This window comes from Conger conger, chromosome 16, assembly GCF_963514075.1.
Source record: "Conger conger chromosome 16, fConCon1.1, whole genome shotgun sequence".
NCBI classification, from domain to species: domain Eukaryota; kingdom Metazoa; phylum Chordata; class Actinopteri; order Anguilliformes; family Congridae; genus Conger; species Conger conger.
In genome coordinates, this window is record NC_083775.1 from 32,088,142 (window position 1) to 32,110,592 (window position 22,451).

General features: G+C 41.3%; 1 protein-coding gene across 1 annotated transcript; it reads left to right on the plus strand.

The window, feature by feature from the left end:
• The first annotated feature begins 15,982 nt into the window (after nt 1-15,982).
• Nucleotides 15,983-21,245, plus strand: LOC133114165 (immunoglobulin lambda-like polypeptide 1). Its single transcript, XM_061223339.1, has 4 exons — nt 15,983-16,201; nt 17,600-17,650; nt 19,162-19,270; nt 20,666-21,245. Exons 1-4 carry the CDS (start codon nt 15,983-15,985, stop codon nt 20,980-20,982), a joined length of 696 nt encoding a protein of 231 aa, XP_061079323.1. The 3' UTR covers nt 20,983-21,245.
• The last annotated feature ends 1,206 nt before the right edge of the window (nt 21,246-22,451 follow it).

The following is a 22,451-nucleotide window of genomic DNA, read 5'->3' on the forward strand; positions in this document are numbered from 1 at the left end:
AATGTTTTAGTAAATATATTATCCAGGAAACGTACAGGATCCCCTCGTCAAATTTAAGGTAACCATGACCAACATGAAAAAACCTGTTTTGTATCAAATTATGATTTAACCCTGTTGAAATCTCTAATAGAGTATGCACAAAAATCATCATCAAAATATGTACTCTGTTTTAGAGAAAATGAGCCAAATTTCTCATCATGTCTCAAGTGTTTTTTTGTTTTTTAAATGAGACGTTTTAAACATACTAAAAAAATTGACCCTTAGAAGAAGATTGTCATTTACATTGAGATAAAGTGCATTAAATTTGAGAATATGTGAGTTATTATTGCACAATGTAGTTCAGTGTTTTAGAGCAGAGGCCCTCAGTGTCTCGGGTCAGTGCCTCCCCCCTCAGCACCTGCAGTAGGTCCCAGCTGCAGCAGTGCAGTCTCTGTGCAGTCTGACTGAGGGAGGTTTATGTACGGCTGTGTATCACTGTGTGAACACACGTTTACTGTTGATGTAGTGGTAACTCTGACAGTAATAATCTCCTGCATCTTCAGCCTGGACTCCAGTGATTTTCAGTGTAAACTGAGTCCCAGATCCACTCCCACTGAAACGATCAGGAATCCCAGACTCGCGTGTTGTGGCATACTTAATCAGAAGTTTAGGAGCCTGACCAGGTTTCTGCAGGTACCAGTTGAGAAGGTGGCCATAGCTTGAATGGTGGTAAACACTCTGACTGACTGTACAGCCGATAGAGACAGTTCCTTCCTGCTGAATAGCCTGAGCTGATGGAGACTGAGTCACAACTATATCTGCCATTGATTCTGAAAAGGAAAACAAGGAAATGTAGGTCAATGGATAATAGTATTATAAAATAACACAGTTAAATTCTGACATATTTGAATATACAATCATGGCACTGTTGTGACAGAGTTGTATTGTAAAAAGCAAGCAAATAAAATTCATGTCAACAAAATCCCAAACTAAATCGTATCTGTCTCACCCTGTACAAAGAGTCCCAATATCACCAGCAGTAGAATGTTTGACATCATCATAATGCTGCCTGTGTCAGTGTCTGTGAAAGGACTGGACAGTCACTGATCAGTACTGGGGGTCTTAAAGTGTGTGGAGCAGTGAGGCAGGACAGGTATGCAAAGCCCCTTCCTCTATACAAATCCTGTCACACACAGTTAGAGGAGCTCTGATGTGTGAACAGCAGTGGGTCTATAGAGGGCTGTGATACATGTATACTGTATACAAGTGTTGTAGTCGTAAAAATCTGATTTTAATCCTAAATTTATGATTTTTTTGCTAAATAAGACAAAAATATGCCATTGAGGTCAGACTGGTTCACTCAATTTAACATTTGCCAAAAGGGTAAGACAATTTCACTTGTTCAGCAAATGGTGAAAATAAGCTACTATTTCTACTTGAAAGATAAAAAATATGATTTTACGAGACGACAAGCAATGCTCTCTTTACTGCTGTTTTTCCCTAACAGTGTGTGCACTAACAGAACATTTTCTGAAATGATATTGCACTTGTATGTACAGTATGTCTAAGTGGTCACAGGTACCTTCATACTGGGCTGAGATTCTTTAAAACTTGTGTTTCATAAATTGTGCTTTCTGAAGGAAGTTCCAGAATCAGAAATGAAAAAGTCAGTGATATCACGTGGACACAGGGAATGATTCAACCTCAGTTTATCCATGTGAAATGAAAGTGAATTAAAACTCAATGGTGACTTTTTTCTCATGCCACAATTAGCGGGTCCATTAGACACTGTAGTTTTCAGATGACTAGAATGAGAAGCCTTGTGTTAACAGAGGGAATACTGGCCTAATTTCTACTTCAACTATGATTACTGTGATATTTTCTCCAGTGCAGCAGTGAAACCTTTGCATCATATTTTCATCACTGATTTTTCTGTTGTCCTAATTTTGTTTGGTACATGACAGTTACAGACCCATGTAATGTTCATCATATCCTCCATAACTGTGAGAGCACAGAGAAGCTGCATCTCCATAAAGCTCATGTTCCCTGCAGCCTCTTCTTCTCACACACTGCAGTTCACTCACTTAGATGTACAGCCATTGTGATGGAGGACTGTACATCCTGTTCAGCTAATACAGGCAGACTGCAGACAGACTGCAGATGAGAAAGGCTCTTGTGTGATAAGACAGGGCAAACTGAGCTGATTGACACCCTCCCACTGATTGGTTCTGTGGCCAATTCTGCACTCCCTTGTGGGGCTGCTTCAAACAGTCAGCACTGGCCTGGTCTGAGTTTAACACCAGACTGTAGCTTCCTCTCTCTGATGATGCTGTAGGGCTTTTACATCAGGAGCAACAGTAGCACTCTGTCTCCCTCTGGTGGTTGGAGAGTGTAATGTCAGCTCGTGTGGTGTATTGAGAAAGAGCTCTGGAAGGAGAACCCATAGTGGTTCCTCTGCAGTCAAACAGCACTGAATTCTGGAATGTTCAGGAGGAAGCACAGACTTGATCCAGCATTATGTATTCAAAAGTGTACTGAAATTAGTCTTCAAGAACTATGAAAGTGCCCCCTAAATCATGACTCTAACAAAGAACAAAGAAATATCTACAAAGAAATATCTTTTGGTGTATCAGTGTTTTTCCATGAACGAGGGTGAAAGTGAGGTTAGTGGAGCTCATGGAGCTGAATGTGAGTTTGGGAGAGAGCAGGAAGAACACTGTTGGGGTGGGAGAGCGTTCCTCCCTCCCTGTGTTCTATGTCACTGGAGATCAGAGCTGGCCTCAGCTGCACTTACGCTGATACACATGACTCATTGCTGAACTGAGACACTTCTCTGCAACCAGTAACCAACGTGCCCCCCCACCCCTCAAATCTCAGGTCCTGAACTCTGATGACCTTTCTGAATGATCTCTCTAATATCTCAAAGAGGTTTTATCTCATCGATTGTTTGCATTCATTCCAAACATGCTGTCACGTTTCAGGTCTGTCTCGCCATGTTTTATGTTTATTCATGTTGTCTTAGTCACGTAGTGTCTTATCATGTATTATGTTAGTCTAGGTTCGTCATGTTGTTAGTTTATTTCTTGTTACGATTTATTTTCTCGTCATGTCTAGTTATGTTTCGTTACGATTATATTACCTGGTTATGTTGAGTGATTATCGTCTTAGTTTCGCTTTGTGTTCTGTTTCGATGCATGTTTATTGTTACGTTAACTGGTCGTTGTTATGCATACACTTTTACATGTTTTTCCGCAAACCTTGCGTTCCGCCTTTTCTCTCTCTCTCTCTCTCTCTCTCTCGTTCTGTCCTTCACTCCCCTAGTGTTTCTATTTGTCTATTTACTAAAACTACTAACGCTAGATCAGGATTGGGTAGAAACTAACAAGACTAATCATGTGTTCATGTTACCTTACGTTTCTCGTGCATGTCATTTACTAATTTACTAATGCTAGGGCAGGATAGGTTTATTACTAACGATTACTAATCTCCTTGTTAAACTTGTCATCCATCGCACCTGTTTTCCATTTCCTTGCTACGCTCTAACTAATTGTCTACACCTGTCTACACCTGCATTTATAGCCCAGTCGCGCAACTGTTCACTGCGAAATTGTCTGCCTCTGTTTACCACGCAACTCTTGAGCATTATTTACTGTTTGATTACACGTTACGATCCACGCCTGTTTACCGACCATCGATTATTGATTTCTGTTTTGTGACCTTCGTTTGTTTCTTGACTACGTCCCCGCCTACCGTTTTTGTACTTTTGCCCCGCTGATTGTTTCATGGTTTCGACTCCCGCTTCGCCCACGACTACGCCTCTGCCTGCCGTCCGCCTGTTCATCTGCCCCGCTGACAGCTCTCCTGCTACCGGACCTCCCTGCACGCCTACCGACTACGAGATTGCCTCTTCCCTCGGCACCGTGCTTTTTGTTTGTTTTGTATTTGTTTGGCTGGATCTTCGTGTATGGACTTTGCTTGTGTTGACTACGCTCCTGGGACTCGTCCCGAATAAAGCCCTAACGGGACTTTATTTTACTATTGTTTCTGAGTCGTGCATTTTGGGTCCAACCCCCACGCACCCGTCTCACATGCCGTGCAATTACAGGGAATGGAGTATCCCAGAATGCCTCAGGATCTCCTCATCAATATTACTGTATCATTGATCAACTAACAAAATAATGATTTAGCCCTGGCCAAACCTCTAATATGTGCAAACATTCCATTCAGCATATTTCACGTGTGTAGAGTCTAAGACTCTGCTACGGTGACTGTAATTTACAATTTGAAATAATCTTTTCTTCAGTCAGTGCATCTTTTCCTTGTGCTTACAGAGTGATAATAGAGTTCTCGTTCCTGTTTTTGTTTCAGAAAAGAGAACTGATTCTGACCAATTCCTTTAGCTGAGGCATGTTCTTCAATGAAATGTTTTTGCTTATAAAATAACAAGAGATTTTAAGAGAAAGGTTTGGATGTGCTGACATTAACATTAACATAGAGAAAGTGTATTAAGTTTGAGAACTTTAGAAAAAATTGAAAAAAATTAAAAGAAAGTTATTATTGCACAAAGTAGTTCAGTGTTTTAGAGCAGGGCCCCTCAGTGTCTCGGGTCAGTGCTCCCCCCTCAGCACCTGCAGGAGGTCCCAGCTGCAGCAGTGCAGTCTCTGTGCAGTCTGACTGAGGGAGGTTTTTGTACGGCTCTGTATCACTGTGTGAACACATCTTTACTGTTGATCTCATGTACACTCTGACAGTAATAATCTCCTGCATCTTCAGCCTGGACTCCAGTGATTTTCAGTGTAAACTGAGTCCCAGATCCACTCCCACTGAAACGATCAGGAATCCCAGACTCACGTGTTGTTGCATACTTAATCAGAAGTTTAGGAGCCTGACCAGGTTTCTGCAGGTACCAGTTGAGGAAGTGGAGATTGGAGCTGCTGTAAACACTCTGACTGACTGTACAGCTGATAGAGACAGTGTCTCCCTGCTGAACAGCCTGAGCTGATGGAGACTGAGTCACTACTATATCTGCCATTGATTCTGAAAAGGAAAACAAGGAAATGTAGGTCAATGGATAATAGTAATATAAAACAACACTGTTATATCCTTGCATATTTTAATATACAATCATGGCACTGTTGTGAAAAGAGTTCTATTGTATAAAGCAAGAACCCAAGTTAAAAAGTATCTGTCTCACCCTGAACAAAGAGTCCCAGCATCAGCAGCAGTGGAAAGACTGACATCATCATAATGCTGCCTGTGTCAGTGTCTGTGAAAGGACTGGATAGTTGTCACTGATCAGTACTGGGGGTCTTAAAGTGTGTGGAGCAGTGAGGCAGGACAGCTATGCAAAGCCCCTTCCTCTATACAAATCCTGTCACACACAGTTGGAGGAGCTCTGATGTGTGAACAGCAGTGGGTCTATAGAGGGCTGGGACATGTGCACTATGCTCTGCTATTTTTACTCTTTCAAACATTCAGATACAAATATAATGGTTTCTGACATTGGACTGCAAAGGAAGTTGTGTACATGATCAAGAAGGGCTGAAGTGGTAAGATTGTGTAAAATATGAGTTGAATAAATGTACATGTTTTGCATTCTCGTGGCAGTTTTCCATATATATTTAATCAAAAGTAAAACACTCTTTTACTGTGGTTTTTTTTTCCTGAATTCATTCTGAAGACCATCTTTCTCCATATTTAATACAGTTATATTTCAACAACTGAAAATTATAACATGTTTAAACCAGGATTGATCTGTATTTTGTCCCTGATCTGTCTTTCCTTTCCTCCATCAATGCTGGACGCACAGAGAAGCCAGCAGCCACTGCTGTTCATTCAGCTCTTTTATTAAGCTGTTGGAGGATCAGATCAGAAGCAGCAGTGATGCTCTGACTGGTCAGGGTGTGTAACAGTGTGCTGGGAGAGGTCTGGACCGAGAGGTCAGGACTGAGTGACTCCACTGTTCTGGACTGAGTGACTCACTGTTCTGGACTGAGTGACTCCACTGTTCTGGACTGAGTGACTCCACTGTTCTGGACTGAGTGACTCTACTGTTCTGGACTGCTTGCTGTTCACTGCTGCTGGGTTCTTGTCTTCAACTCATTTACAATGAATTCATTTAGAAATTGGTATCTTTGGTCAGACCAGAGCTTCAAAACAAGAAATGCCTGATGCGCAGGGAACAATTATGAATTAAAGTAATTTTAAATTATTTTAAATTACATAACAAAGTCTTGGGTATGCTGAAAATAAAGCCACATTTTTATGGAGAAAAAGTGTATTAAATTTAGGAATATGAGAGTTATTATTACACAACAAAGCTCAGTGTTTTAGAGCAGAGCTCCTCAGTGTCTCAGGTCAGTGTCTCCCCCCTCAGCACCTGCAGTAGGTCCCAGCTGCAGCAGTGCAGTCTGGGCCTAATTTCTACTCCAACTATGATTACTGTGATATTTTCTCCAGTGCAGCAGTGAAACCTTTTCATCATATTTTCATCACTGATTTGTTCTGTTGTCCTAATTCAGTTCGGTACATCACAGTTACAGACCCATGTAATGTTCATCATATCCTGCATCTCCATAAAGCTCATGTTCCCTGCAGCCTCTCACACACTGCAGTTCACTCACTCAGATGAAGAGCCATTGTGATGGAGGACTGTACATTCTGTTCAGCTAATACAGGCAGACTGCAGACAGACTGCAGATGAGAAAGGCTCTTGTGTGATGTGGCAGGGCAAACTCAGCCCACTGACACCCTCCCTCTGGTCGGTGCTGTGGCCAGTTTTGAGCTCCATTGTGGGGCTGCTTCACTATTTTTGTGTTTTCTTCAGTCTGCATCTTGTAAAGTTGTGATAGAGTCCTCCTTCCTGAATGTACTCTGAACCAAATTTCTCCTGTTGTGTTTTTTCAATGAGAAGTTTTAAACAAACAAAGAAAATGGATAGTAAGAGGAAGATGTTTATGTGCTAACCTTAACATTGAGAGAAAGTGCATTAAATTTGATTCAATAAAAATGTTAGTCCTTATTGCTCAACAAAACTCAATGTTTTAGAGTAGAGCCGCTCAGTGTTACAGATCAGTGCCTCCCCCCTCAGCACCTGCAGTAGGTCCCAGCTGCAGCAGTGCAGTCTCTGTGCAGTCTGACTGAGGGAGGTTTTTGTACGGCTCTGTATCACTGTGTGAATACACTTTTACTGTTGATGTTGTGGTCACTCAGACAGTAATACTCTCCTGCATCTTCAGCCTGGACTCCAGTGATTTTCAGTGTAAACTGAGTTCCAGATCCACTCCCACTGAAACGATCAGGAATCCCAGACTGGCGTGTTGTGGCATACCCAATCAGAAGTTTAGGAGCCTGACCAGGTTTCTGCAGGTACCAGTGGAGGAAGTGGCCATATGTTGAGGAGTAGTAAACACTCTGACTGACTGTACAGCTGATAGAGACAGTGTCTCCCTGCTGAACAGTCTGAGCTGATGGAGACTGAGTCACAACTATATCTGCCATTGATTCTGAAAAGAAAAACAAAGAAATGTAGGTCAATGCACATTAATATTGACAAATCCTCTGTGATATTATGGCATATTTGTATAGACAATAATGACACGGTTTTGAAGAGAGTTGTATTGTGAAAAGTCTAAAATATCACCAAATAAAATTAAAAATATAACCAAAAATCCCAAGTTTAAATGGTTCAATATTGCTCACCCTGAACAAAGAGTCCCAGCATCAGCAGCAGTAGAAAGACTGACATCATCATAATGCTGCCTGTGTCAGTGTCTGTGAAAGGACTGGACAGTCACTGATCAGTACTGGGGGTCTTAAAGTGTGTGGAGCAGTGAGGCAGGACAGGTATGCAAAGCCCCTTCCTCTATACAAATCCTGTCACACACAGTTAGAGGAGCTCTGATGTGTGAACAGCAGTGTGTCTATAGAGGCCTGGGCCACTTGCACTATTCACTGCTATTCTTACCCAGATAAAAAGTTCATTTTCGGTAATCTCTGAATCTTTTTCTGAAATTAATTCAACCTGGTTGATTGCATATGGGCTAAGATATGTGTCTAAACTTATGTCTCATCAATTGTTCTGATGGAGGTTTCAGTATCAGAAATTATAATGTCAGTGATATCACACATGCACAGGTAATAATTCAAACACAGGATATCCATGTGAAGTAATGTGAAGTAGAGCAGTATGAAAGTGAGTGTTTTTGTCACCATCAGCAGGTCCTTCCAAAACATTTGACACTGTAGTTTTCAGTTGATTAGAGTGAGAAGCCTTGTGTTAACAGAGGGAATACTGGCCTAATTTCTACATCAACTATGATTACTGTGATAATTTATCCAGTGCGGCAGTGAAACCTTTTCATCATATTTTCATCACTGATTTGTTCTGTTGTCCTAATTTAGTTTGGTACATGACAGTTACAGACCCATGTAATGTTCATCATATCCTCCATAACTGTGAGAGCACAGAGAAGCTGCATCTCCATAAAGCTCATGTTCCCTGCAGCCTCTTCTTCTCACACACTGCAGTTCACTCACTTAGATGTACAGCCATTGTGATGGAGGACTGTACATCCTGTTCAGCTAATACAGGCAGACTGCAGACAGACTGCAGATGAGAAAGGCTCTTGTGTGATGAGGCAGGGCAAACTGAGCCCACTGACACCCTCCCTCTGGTCGGTGCTGTGGCCAGTTTTGAGCTCCATTGTGGGGCTGCTTCAAACAATCAGCACTGGCCAGGTCTGATTTAATACCAGGCTGTGGTTTCCTCTCTCATATTATACTGTAGTGCACGGTTTCTCAATGAGGGGGGTACCACCCCCCAGGGGCCGTTCTGACATTGCAATGGGGCGCTGGAAGCACCATGGGTGAGAGGTCGGTGTTTGGACTATTATAGCGGGTCTTTTTTTCGCAATAGGTTTGCTGTTAACTTACTTTGATGTGTTGTATTTGTAACTTTTGAAGTTGATAGTTTGTTCAGTTGATTAATTTTGTCTCATTGCTAAATCATGTTGCATTGGACGCTCTTCAAGTAGATAGCCTCAAGTAGGTTTGTTGGGTTGAGAACCCCTGCTGTAGTACTTTTACAGTTGGAGCAACAGCAGCACTCTGGCTCCTCCTGTGGTTGGAGAGTGTAATGGCAGCTTGTGTGGTTTCTGGAGAGAGTGATCTAGAAGCAAGACCCAAACAACTCTGATTTAATTAGGATCTTGGAGGGAGCATGTGGTCAATTCTGCATTGCCTATTCAAATTTGTCAAAAAATGTGAAAATGAAAATGCCTCAACTCATGATGACAGCTTAAAAACAATGCTTAAAAACAAGTGCTACCCACTGCACCATTCATGCTACCCCGGTCTCCGGTCCAAATAACTGAATTAATTGCAATTCACAATTTTTGTGTTTTCTTCAGTCTGTGCATCTTACAAGTGGTGATAGAGTCCTCCTTCCTGAATGTACTCTGTTTTAGAAAAACTGAACAACATTTCTGAGATTTATGAGAAGTTTTAATCATTCCAAAAAGAAACCTAAGAGGAAGATTATGTGGTGACATTAACAGTGAAAGAGTGCATTAAATTTTAAAATATGAGAGTTATTATTGCACAGCAAAGCTCAGTGTTTTAGAGCCCCTCAGTGTCTCGGATCAGTGCCTCCCCCCTCTACACCTGCAGTAGGTCCCAGCTGCAGCAGTGCAGTCTCTGTGCAGTCTGACTGAGGGAGGTTTTTGTACGGCTCTGTATCACTGTGTGAACACACTTTTACCGTTGATGTTGTGGTCACTCAGACAGTAATAATCTCCTGCATCTTCAGCCTGGACTCCAGTGATTTTCAGTGTAAACTGAGTCCCAGATCCACTCCCACTGAAACGATCAGGAATCCCAGACTCACGTGTTGTTGTGTGATAAATAAGAGGACTAGGAGCCTGAGCAGGTTTCTGCAGGAACCAGTGGAGAAAGTGGCCAAAGCTTCGGTCGTAGAAAACACTCTGACTGACTTTACAGCTGATAGAGACAGTGTCTCCCTGCTGAACAGCCTGAGCTGATGGAGACTGAGTCACAACTATATCTGCCATTGATTCTGAAAAGGAAAACAAGGAAATGTAGGTCAATGGATAATAGTATTATAAGTGAATACTGTTAAATTCTGACATGTTTGAATATACAATCATGGCACTGTTGTGACAGAGTTGTATTGTGAAATGCAAGCAAATAAAATTTATGTCAACAAAATCCCAAGCTAAAAAGTATCTATCTTACCCTGTACAATGACTCCCAGCATCACCAGCAGTGGAAAGACTGACATCATCATAATGCTGCCTGTGTCAGTGTCTGTGAAAGGACTGGACAGTCACTGATCAGTACTGGGGGTCTTAAAGTGTGTGGAGCAGTGAGGCAGGATAGGTATGCAAAGCCCCTTCCTCTATACAAATCCTGTCACACACATTTAGAGGAGCTCTGATGTGTGAACAGCAGTGGGTCTATAGAGGGCTGGGCATGCACACTTTAACATGGTGTGTGTGTCCTGTGATGGACTGGTGACCTGTCCAGGGTATATTCCTGCCTTTCGCCCAATGTATGCTGGGATAGGCTCCAGCCCCCTGCGACCCTGTTCAGGATAAGCAGGTTAGGATAATGAATGAATAATGAAAGGACGCCAAATTTAATAAGAGAACTGATGTGAATGGAATATTCACTTCAGATAGTGCCGTCATGGCTATGGAGTTCAATGATTTATTCATTGAATCAGTGAGAGAAAGCTCCAGAAATGTTTAATCTTGTTCAGGGATCAGTGGCGAAATAAAATACTTTTCATCAGAGCGGTAGATGAAGCTAAAATCAGTAAAATAATAAATAGATGAACTAATTCTGAGACTAAAGATATTTGTAACCTGGATACTGCCTTTATAAAGAAATACAGTCACTCTATTATAAGACCACTAACTCATTTTGTTAATCTTTCCACAAAATCATGTACTTTCCCAGATTATTATGTTAATGACATTTTTGGAAACAAGCCTCAAGATGGCTGGCCTCATTTTTACAGTCCAGAGAGCAGTGTGTTCAGATTGGTTCTGAAAAATCCTACTCATATAGGCCTGTATGACACAAGGCTCAATCCTGGGCCCATTGCTCTTTAGTCTCTATATTAATGACTTGCTATAGGGCAGGTTGTCAACTTTATGCTGATGACACAGTGATATATACAGCAGCTAGGTCTACAAACAAGGCATCTGAGGTCTTAACTAATATGAAAGGGGTCTATCAATGGTTACAGCAAAATGACACTCAATGTGAAAAAAATGGTCTCAATGTGCTTCTCAATTAGAAAACGATCACAAACAGAAACACTTTAAGTGACAATACAGAATTAAAAAATTTAGGTTAATTAATCCAAATTTATGTGTATGATTTTAGACTCTAATCTCAAATTTGATAAGCTTATTAAAAAGATTTCTAAAACCGTAAAAAATCTCTTACTGTATAACAGCATGGAGCCAAGTCTCTGACGATAAATGTGTATAATGGTCCTGGAGAGCCGCAGGGTGTGCTGACTTTCGTTGTTACTTGGCATTAATTTATCAATGAAAGCCGTTGATTACACAGTTAACTCACCTCACCTGGTTTCTTGGGTCGGAATCGGTTGCTTATTTTAAGGTGGAGACGAAAGCCAGCACACCCAGCACATACCTGGTGCAGTGGGTAGCACTGCCGCCTCACAGCAAGGGGCCAGTCGTGTGTAGGTGTAGAGCCCTACGATGGTCACCACGGCTTGAATCTGCCCTTTGGCAAACCGTGACATGAATAATGGAAACTATTTCCTTGTAGAATTGTCCCATAATCATGTTTGTCATTAGATCTCCAGCTCCATTTCACTATGGATAGGAAATCCTTTCTGCCATCATTCTACTTAATAGTTATCTCACATTACAATGAAGGTATTTGGCTTTGTCCCCCACTGTTCACTCTGAACAATATGGGATATGCAATTTGTTTTAAGTACATTGTTTTTAATGGCTGTTATTGTAACTCTGTAAATGTTTTTATTTTTTTATTTTATTGTTTCAAATTGTTTAAATTAGGGATATGTTATGGCCCCCTGCTCTGTGCTACTTATTCTGGCAGGTACGAGTATTTCTGTAACTGCTGATCTCCTGAGATTTTCATCCGCAACAGTCTCTTGAGTTTACTTAGAATGGTGTGAAAAACAAACAAACATTCAGTAATCGGCAGTTCTGCGGACGGAAATGGCTTGAGGATGAGTGAGGTAATGGAGAAGGGCCAGACTGGTCTAAGCTGACAGGAAGGTGACAGTAATGCAAATAACTGTACATAACATCAGTGAACAGATCTCTGACACACAATGCGTCAAACCTCTAAGTGGATAGACTACAGCAGCAGAAGACCTAATACGTCTAATAAATACCTAATAAAGTGCTCACTGAGTGTATATTGTCAAATAGAAGATGCAAAATATGTAACTGAGGTGAAGGGTATAGCTTATTAAAGTACAGAACCGTATAAACATATTTACACTTCCACAATGAGGCAACATAAATGTAGTACAGTAATATGTATGTGAAAATAGCAGTGTATAACAATATGTGGAAAGTTCTACATTAGATGTAGAACTGACATTACATCACTACTGACATTAGATCAATTATTGCAATTTATTACATACACAAAAAAAGATTACAATGTTATATACAGAGCCATCTGTAATGTTTAGGACAAAGACATATTTTTTTATTTGGCTCTGTACTCCAATTTTAGATTTGTAATCAAAAATGCATATTCTCAGCAAATATTGAAGGGCATGTTTACAGACTTTGGTTTCACCATATTGAAATTACAGTGTGTTTTCTACATAGTAACAATACACACCATATTTTTCTAGGCTTTTTCTTGCCTTTGGTTTGTATTATTGTCATTAAACACGAGGGCCAGAGTTGTTCCAATGAATGTCAAGGAAGCCATTATGAGACTGAAAAATTTAAATAAAAAGTCTGTAATGTCTGTTTTGTTATGCCAAACCTTAGGTGTAACAAAATCAACTGTTTGGAACACCATTAAGGAGAGAGAACATGTAATGGGGCATAGGGCATGGCAAGCCAAGTAAGACCTCTACAGCTGATGGCTGAAGAATTCTCATCATAATGAAGAAAAATCCCCAAACATGTGTCCAACCGATCAGAAACACCCTTCAGGAGGCAGGCGTGGATGTGTCAGAGACTACTGTCCACAGAAGACTACAGTCATGTCTCAGTGGGTCACAGACTTCAACCAGTCATGCATACAGAAAATATGCAGTAAACATGACTGTAATTTACATCACATAAATATGTCCCAAACATTATGGTGCCCTGAAATGGGGGATTATGTATAAAAAGTGCTGTGAAACCAGAATGCATAAAAATACCCTTTAATAAAATATGAGAACTTGCACTTTGAATTGTTTGTTTATGAATATAAAACTGTGGTGTACTGAGCTAAATTAATGTTTTTGTCCCAAGCATTACGGAGGGCATTGCATATTACAATTCTTATGAACATATAAACACAACAACTGCAACAAAAATATAAATGAATAACTATATATTGTTGTTTGTAACAATATTAGCACGGTGGATATGCACAGGTATTAAAGGAGACTGGGCTTGGGACTGGGGCAGTTGGAATAGCCAGGGCAGGAGGGAAGGTGATAACTGGCACGCACACAGCCTATCACCCGACAGTCAGATGCTGCCACAACTGCTGGGTCTCCTGAAGTACTGGTATTGTTTTCCGATTTTGCCAAGAACTTCACAGACCTCTTCGGAAGTATATCTGCAGCCTACCTGGGAGAAAATATACACGCCTCCACATGCTGATCACCTGGAGATCAAAGTAACATTAGTTATGAAATGTATGAAAGTAACCAAGACACCTGTACTAATTATATTGTGTGCCTAATTATACTGTAATGCCTGGCATTAACAGAACAATAAGTATATGTATTTACTGTACATTCATATAATTTAAGGTAACATGGGTGTAGATATTGTACAATATAATTATTGTGGAAACTGCTCTATTATTTAAGTACTTAACTACATAATATGGGCAAGTTAACAACAACAACAACAACAACAACAACAACAATAATAATATATTAATGGAAAATAAAGGAACATACAAGATGTCTGAATGACAGTAAGTTAGGCCTATGTCAATAAACAATTGGCATTGGCGCTACTTATTGCTTTTACAATAGCAGTGAAATAAGAGCAACAATAATTTTATGTCTAAACCTTCATGAATCAAACGTGTATACAAATTGTCAATACTATCAATGACGGTGATATTTTAAACCGTAATGTGATAGCATGTTAATGTAGCTGGCTACGACATTGAGAAACAGACATGCAGAGACATTATCCAGTTTACCTGTAATTTTCCCACATTAAAAAACGAATAATTGGAACAATAACAATAATACATCGCAGTAACTGATTAAACTACAGGCAATTTTATTGAAAATATTGTGGGAATACCTCAACAACATAAATATCATTCGAGGACCCGTTAATAGTAAAATAATTATCTAGATAGACTTACCGAAAAGTGCGTCGGAGCCCAAAAGTTAAGGAAAGTTAAGCTTAACTATCCGCGGCTTCCGCGCGCGCCGCGGCAGAAGGAGGTCCTGGGTCCGAATCCTGGGTCCGAATCCCCGTCGGCCAGTGGAGATTCTTAAAAACCTGAGCTTAATAAATTGTGTTTTGATGGAGGTTTCCGTATCAAAAATGGCAGTGTTATCTTAAGTCAGTGATATCACATATACACAGGGAATGATTCAAACACACTTGTCCATGTGAAATGGAATTGAATATAAACTAAATGGTGAGTTTTTCCTTTTGCAGCCATGAGCAGGTCCATTAGACACTGTAGTTTTCAGATGATTAGAATGAGAAGCCTTGTGTTTATTTCTGTTAATACTGGGATAGCTGAAGAAGGACACTTTCTACTTCATCTCTTTTATCACTGTGAGATTTTTCCAGTGCAGCTGTGAATCTTTTTCATCATATTTTCATCACTGATTTATTCTACCAAACTAAATTTGGACCAAACTCCCTCTGGTCAGTGCTGTGGCCAGTTTTGAGCTGCCTTGCGGGCTACTTCAAACAGGCAACACTGGCCAGGTCTGGTTTAATACCAGCCTGTAGTTTCCTCTCTTATTATACGGGAGCGCTTCTATATCAGCAGCAACAGCAGCACTGTTTCCTCCTTGTGGTTGGAGAGTGGAATGTGTAATCTGTACAAACATGACATTCAAGACATTTCACGACCCAATCTCTGGTCCAGTAAATATGACTTAATTGCAATTTGCATATATCAATCGGTGCATAGGGCGGCACGGATGGTTCAGTGGGTAGCACTGCCACCTCACAGCAAGGAGGTCCTGGGCTTGAATCCCCGTCGGCTGGGGCCTCTCTGTGCGGAGTTTGCATGTTCTCCCTGTGTCTGCGTGGGTTTCCTCCGGGTACTCCGGTTTCCTCCCACAGTCCAAAGACATGCAGGTTAGGCTGATTGGAGAGTCTAAATTGCCCGTAGGTATGAGTGTGTGAGTGAATGGTGTGTGAGCCCTGCGATGGACTGGCAACCTGTCCAGGGTGTATTCCTGCCTTTTGCCAAATGTATGCTGGGATAGGCTCCAGCCCCCCTGCAACCCTGTTCAGGATAAGCGGGTTCAGATAATGGATGGATGGAATCTGTGCATATATTCCTTGTGTTTCTAAAATGGTGATAGAGCCCCCTTCTTGAACGTACTTCTTTAGAGGTGATGAAAAGTGTGTTTTTCCAATGAGAATGAAATAAAATGGTTCTTAAGAGGAAGGTTTGGATGTGTCAACATTAACATTAAAGAAATTGTATAGGTTAGAGGACATGAGATCTTCTAGAGGCAGCTAAATTCAGAAATATAATGGACAAATGAGCACATATCCCTCCACCAGGTGCAATGGTCGGGATGGAGCCCCTTCCTTTATGTGATCTGAGACAAGCTGCTTCTGACCCATTCCAGTGTCTGAAGCCTCTCGGCTGGGACGTGTTCGGGGGCTCGGGACCCCCTGGTGGTGCCCTCCTGCTGGGGCGGACTGTGGCAGCCGACGCGCCCCGTCCTGGAGGGACCGAAGTGACCGGGCGTTGGTCCTCCAGGTCTTCAGGGAAGATGGCCGAGTGGAGGAGGGTGCTGTTACCGGATTGGTTGGCTCCTGATCTTGGACTGGAGTTTGGATTTGGATTGGACTAGTCGCTGAGGACTCTTATTTTTAAAAATATTTTTTTGTTGAGTAGATTTTGTCAAGTGATGTACAGCAAGTGCTATTGGTATTGATGGATGCCCATGATGGCCTATTGTTGTTATGTTCATAAATAATCCTGTTTCTCAAGTAATTTTACATATCATGTATATAGTACAAAGTAGGAAGCTAGATTAGGTGCTCAGGATAATTATGATTTTAAATGCTGTATCTCAAGTGTGTTTTTTCACATGAAGAGATAAAGGTGGATCTTAAGACAAGAGTTTAGATGTGCTGACATTAACATTGAGAGAAAGCACATTAAATGTTGGAATATGAGAGTTATTATTGAACAGCATAGTTCACTGTTTTAGAGCAGAGCCCCTCAGTGTCTCGGGTCAGTGCTCCCCCCTCAGCACCTGCAGTAGGTCCCAGCTGCAGCAGTGCAGTCTCTGTGCAGTCTGACTGAGGGAGGTTTTTGTACGGCTCTGTATCACTGTGTGGTCACTATGACAGTAATAATCTCCTGCATCTTCAGCCTGGACTCCAGTGATTTTCAGTGTAAACTGAGTCCCAGATCCACTCCCACTGAAATGATCAGGAATCCCAGACTCTCGTGTTGTCGCAAACTTAATCTAAAGTTTAGGAGCCTGACCAGGTTTCTGCAGGTACCAGTGGAGAAAGTGGCCATAGCTTTGGTTGGAGAAAACACTCTGACTGACTGTACAGCTGATAGAGACAGTCTCTCCCTGCTGAACAGCCTGAGCTGATGGAGACTGAGTCACAACTATATCTGCCATTGATTCTGAAAAGAAAAACAAGGAAATGTAGGTCAATGGATAATAGTATTATAAATTAACACTGTTAAATTCTGACATATTTGAATATACAATCATGGCACTGTTGTGACAGAGTTGTATTGTAAAAAGCAAGCAAATAAAATTTTAAATGTCACCAAAATCCCAAGCTATATCGTATCTGTCTCACCCTGTACAAAGAGTCCCAGCATCACCAGCAGTAGAAAGACTGACATCATCATAATGCTGTCTGTATCAGTGTCTGTGAAAGGACTGGACAGTCACTGATCAGTACTGGGGGTCTTAAAGTGTGTGGAGCAGTGAGGCAGGACAGGTATGCAAAGCCCCTTCCTCTATACAAATCCTGTCACACACAGTTAGAGGAGCTCTGATGTGTGAACAGCAGTGGGTCTATAGAGGGCTGGGACATGTGCACTGTTCACTGCTATTTTGACCTATTGTGATGCAGGGACTGGATGCCCCACCCAGCTGTGCTCTCTTTTCTCTCTCTTGTGACCTGTGACCTCTCCCAGTTCCCCGTGTCTGCAGGACCATGGACAGCAGACGCAGGCCAGAGTGGAGCAGGCTGGAAAGCATCCTGTAATTATAGCAGTTATTCAGTGATTGGGAGCAGGATGAACAGCATCCTGTAATTACAGCAGTTATTCAGTGATTGGGAGCAGGATGAACAGCATCCTGTAATTACAGCAGTTATTCAGTGATTGGGAGCAGGTTGAACAGCATCCTGTAATTACACCAGGGAGCAGCCCAGACAGAGCTCTGTGATTACACCAGTTACTCAACACCTGGGAGCAGCCCAGACAGAGCTATGTGATTACACCAGTTACTCAACACCTGGGAGCAGCCCAGTCAGAACTCTGTGATTACACCAGTTACTCAACACCTGGGAGCAGCTGTCCTCCAGGAGTGACTCCAGCAGCACTTAGAGGCTCCCCACCGCCAGATAAAAGGGCCACTGCCCACAGCCTGGGGACCTCAATGTGGGACTCATCATTATTTGACTCATTCATATTTAAATATTATTTTATCTTCTTTAATATCAAAGATTAGGACAAATGTTGAATGAACACAGGATTGAGTCCCCATTTGAAATGAATGAAATAGTGAGTATGTTTGTTTTAACCATTGGAAAACTGGCCTGAAAGTAGACAGAAACACTGTTTTGTTTGTCTTGTTGCCCCATCATTACATCAAGGAAAACAGTCGCTTTAAACAGACTTTAAAAATCCAATCTATTCTGTTTCCACTTTTGCTCCAGTTTGGTCACAGTAGCACCGTCAGGATTCAACACCAGATGGTAACTTTCACTTTCATATCAGTGTTATTACCTCAGGAGAAACAGTGCTACTGCTCAAAGCACAATTCAAAATGAGGTTCAAGTGGCCATTGGCTCAAGACTGCTTTTTTAAGTTGTCACAATGAGGTCTGTTGAAGATTAAGAAAAAGACAAATTAAAAAGTCTGTAAGTCCATAAGTCTGTGGCTATCCATGCTGCTGAATGTCTCTGGGGTGGGGCAAAAGCAGGAATCCATGATCACGTCCAAAGAGGAGGTGAATCTGCTCGTCTCCCACCACTACCCCAGTCACAATCAGAATTATACACAAAATATGAGTTTAGGTATGTTTAATATGAATGATTCAGCTTTCAGAATACCATCGTAATGGTCGTTTCAAAATTCTCCAGTCGGGGACTTACGAACACTGCACAGTCTGTACAACAGGCAGGTTTTTGTACAACCAGCTAATCATACCCAATTACTGTGGTGGACTTTCGGTGGCGGGACCAAACTGGAAATCGGCATTAAGTTTCTACTCTCCTTTCAAGATTTTCCGCAAAAATAGTTGGAGATTCGATCAGTTGTTATACACAAATTTCGCTGACGGTTTTTGCGAATTGCTAGCATTCTATATTTCACATTATCTTATTACAAGCAAGTCAGTCGTGAAACTAGACAGAACAAAAAACTTGAATTTGAAAAGCTCAAGAGAGTAGGATACATGTTTGTAGGATATGGCTACATAAAAAGCTTCGGGTATACTGTTACATTATAAATGGTTGACTTAAAATCTGCGTGAAGTCAGAATGAAAAAGTCGTAGGACGGCAGTGTCTCTTGAGCAAGAGGTTTTTGTACGGCTGGTGAATGAGTATGTATCACTGTGGTGGACTTTCGGTGGCGGAACAAAACTGTCAGTTGGACGTAAGTAATTTCTCTTTCAGATATATCCATATCGATGTTTGTGCTTTCGTTTTAAACATATTGTCATTTTACGATGTTAGATTTCGTTAATCAACTTTTTTTATCGCGATGCTGAAATAACAGGAATCCTTGTAAGATTAGCCATTGATTTAAAATTATTTTAAATCTTACCCACAGAAACGCTCAGTAGAGTTGAGTACATCTGGGTATGGTGCATAAAATCGAAGAAAATGTTACGCATTTTTACAAGCAAATGATTGACTCGTTTGAAAAGCGGCGTGAAGTTGCACTTGAACAGGCCTAGGACGGCAGTGTCTTTTCAGCAAGAGGTTTTTGTACGGCTGGTGAATGAGTCTGTTCACTCGGGTTCACTTTCGGTAGCGGAACAAAACTGCCAATTGGAAGTAGCCTAAATCATCTTTCAGAAAGACTATCGATATTTTTACTGTATTTTTTAAAATATAGTCCTAATGCAAGTTTCCGACGTTTGATGTTGGTTTGATTATTTTAATTAGCTTGGAAATTTAAACTAGCCCACTAGATTCAAACAGTGTTTTTAGCTATCGCATTGATGTTTAGAATACAGTCCTGAATGAACTTTATTCCGTGCAGTACTAAATTAATGGCATTGGTTCATTCGGTGGAATAAAAGCGGCTCTGTAGCAGTTTGAAGTTCAGCCAGATGTTATTTGCGTCACATTAATGAAATACGATAAGTCATGATATAGCCTATCAATCATAACCGGAAAACTTTGAATTCTAATAAAATGCCGAAGACTGTAGTTCTGTAGTCCCAGGCTCATGTCATAACGTTCCGTAGCTACTCGACGCCATTGTGTTGAATAAAACAAAGTGAAGAAGAGAAATGTCAATGTACTGAAGATTTTTGCTGAATTGGTTAATCATTTGAAAACATTTTTCATGATATTGTCGGATTTAGTGCGTATTTATTTAGTAAATGAGTCGGACCACAAATGAACCTTATTCTGTAGGTTTTCAGAGAGTAATACCATTATGTATCGATATATTATTTTGTAATCATAAAGTATAGATTGTAAGGATATTGCAATAAAATGTCTGACAGCTTGAGCTGCAAAAGCAAAATGCTACTGTAACTACTAAAAAATAGTTTTGTTGTGGTGATGAATTTTTCATTGTAAAGTGCAGTCACAGGTTCTGGTAATAATGGAATCCAAGTAGATAGAACCTTAAAACATGTCAATGTGATTTATGCTGTACAAGATGAAGCAAATCAGGATAAATGATCTTCAGCCACTGCCTATGAGTAACACCTGACATTCTCTGTGTCTGAGTCATGTCTCATTGTAAGGACAGAATGATTGACACATGGGGGTGTGTCCACTCTCTGACCTCACGTCTCTCTGTGTCTCCCAGGTGACACAGTTCCCACCCTCACAGTCCTGCCCCCCTCCAGTGTGGAGCTGAAGCAGGGAAAGGCCACACTGGTGTGTCTGGCCAACAAGGGCTTCCCCTCAGACTGGACTCTGCGCTGGAAAGTGGACGGTACCAGTAGGAGCTTGGGCGTGGCCGGGAGTGTGGGGGTCCTGGGGAAGGACGGCCTGTACAGCTGGAGCAGCTCCCTGACTCTCAGTGAGAACGACTGGGTGAAGGCAGGGTCACTGACCTGTGAGGCCACAAAGGGCTCCCTGTCTGCCCCCCCTCAGACACTGAGGAGAGCCCACTGTTCTTAGTAGGCCGGGTGGAGGCCCAGCTCACACACTCTGGTCACACTGTTTTTACCCTGTTCTGCCCTCAGCCTCTCTGCTCCTTACTGCTGTCACACTGAGCTGAGCCTGTGTGTGAATCCTTCCCCCAGCCTGAGCTTTCAGTGCTAATATCTGACATGTGCTCTGCTTGTGCTCTTCAACAAATATGCCTTCTTATTTGTGTTTGTGTGGTTTTGAGAATAGCTGTTAGATCAATATCATTGACATAATAAAGACTCTTTGAAGAACTACTGTGTCTCTGGCTTTTGTTATAAAAATAGATGTTTGCGCTTCTGATGGTCCTGTGGTTTTTGGGCTGCCCTTTCTCTGATTAAATCATAATTATATTCTTGCCACTGAAAACACTTTTTCAAAATACCCCAAAATGTATATGAGATGATAATGATGAATATAGAACACAATCTATAGAAATGTCATTTGGCAAAGAATGTGGGTCCACAACATACTTATAACCGTATTCATTATATTATTTATGCATAACTTGATGCATTGTTTAATTGTTATTGGTTTATACTGATCATAGTGGACTTGGCCTGAGACTAGATGGAGGTGATAAGAGACTGTGTGTGAAAGAACTGATCTGGAATCAGTTTATAGTGCTCTAGTTGGAGGTGATAAGAGACTGTATGTGAAAGAACTGATCTGAAATCAGTTTATAGTGCTCTCACACAGAGACTAGATGGAGGTGATAAGAGACTGTGTGTGAAAGAACTGATCTGGAATCAGTTGAGGAGGGGCAGTCCCAGCTCTGGAGGCCTGCTGAGAGGAGCAGTGATGTGTGCAGCGTGCTCAGAGCAGTTCTGTACAGCAGGATGTGTGCTCAGCTCACACTAACCCCCTGGGGACGGCCCAGACACCTGGCCACAGTGCTGCTCTATTCTGAGATTGAGTCAGTCCCACTGAGGGACAGCAGAACCAGCCTGCCCCTCCTGCACATGCAAATCTGAGTTTCACCCCACAGCCCAAAATACCCACCACTGAGAGCTGTTTGAACATGAGAGGGTGGAGGGGTAATTGCTGGAGTGGAACTAGAATAATGTGTGGTAGTACCTTAGACCTGCTTGTCTGTGAATCTCCTTATAAAGATTTCCCAGCAGAGTGAATTTATCATTTTAATTCATGTCTTTTTTCCTACAGAAACACATTGAGGTACTACATCATGCTTTTAAGTGAAAAGTACATGTTTTCAAGAGCAATCAAGTCAAAATAATTATTAAAATTTAAACACAAAGATGAACTAAACATACAGAAAATAGTCAAGGTATGATAACAATAGTCATGATAAACGATTAAATTAATATCTAATGTATATGAAATTTTCCATCTGCATTTAACATCGTACAAAACCTGCATTCTGAGGTATTATATTCATTATTTTATGTCATTGTGCTGCAGAGAAAGAGTTTTGTTTTATTTGTCTTAGTGCACTTCTG

Excerpts from the sequence above, each read along its gene's own strand:
- LOC133114165 (XM_061223339.1), top strand. The coding sequence starts at position 15,983 with ATGGAGCCCCTTCCTTTATGTGATCTGAGACAAGCTGCTTCTGACCCA. Across the intron at positions 16,202-17,599 it reads AGATGGCCGAGTGGAGGAGG|GACCATGGACAGCAGACGCA; the intron begins GTGCTGTTACCG and ends CCGTGTCTGCAG. Across the intron at positions 17,651-19,161 it reads AGCAGGCTGGAAAGCATCCT|AGTCGTAGGACGGCAGTGTC; the intron begins GTAATTATAGCA and ends TCAGAATGAAAA.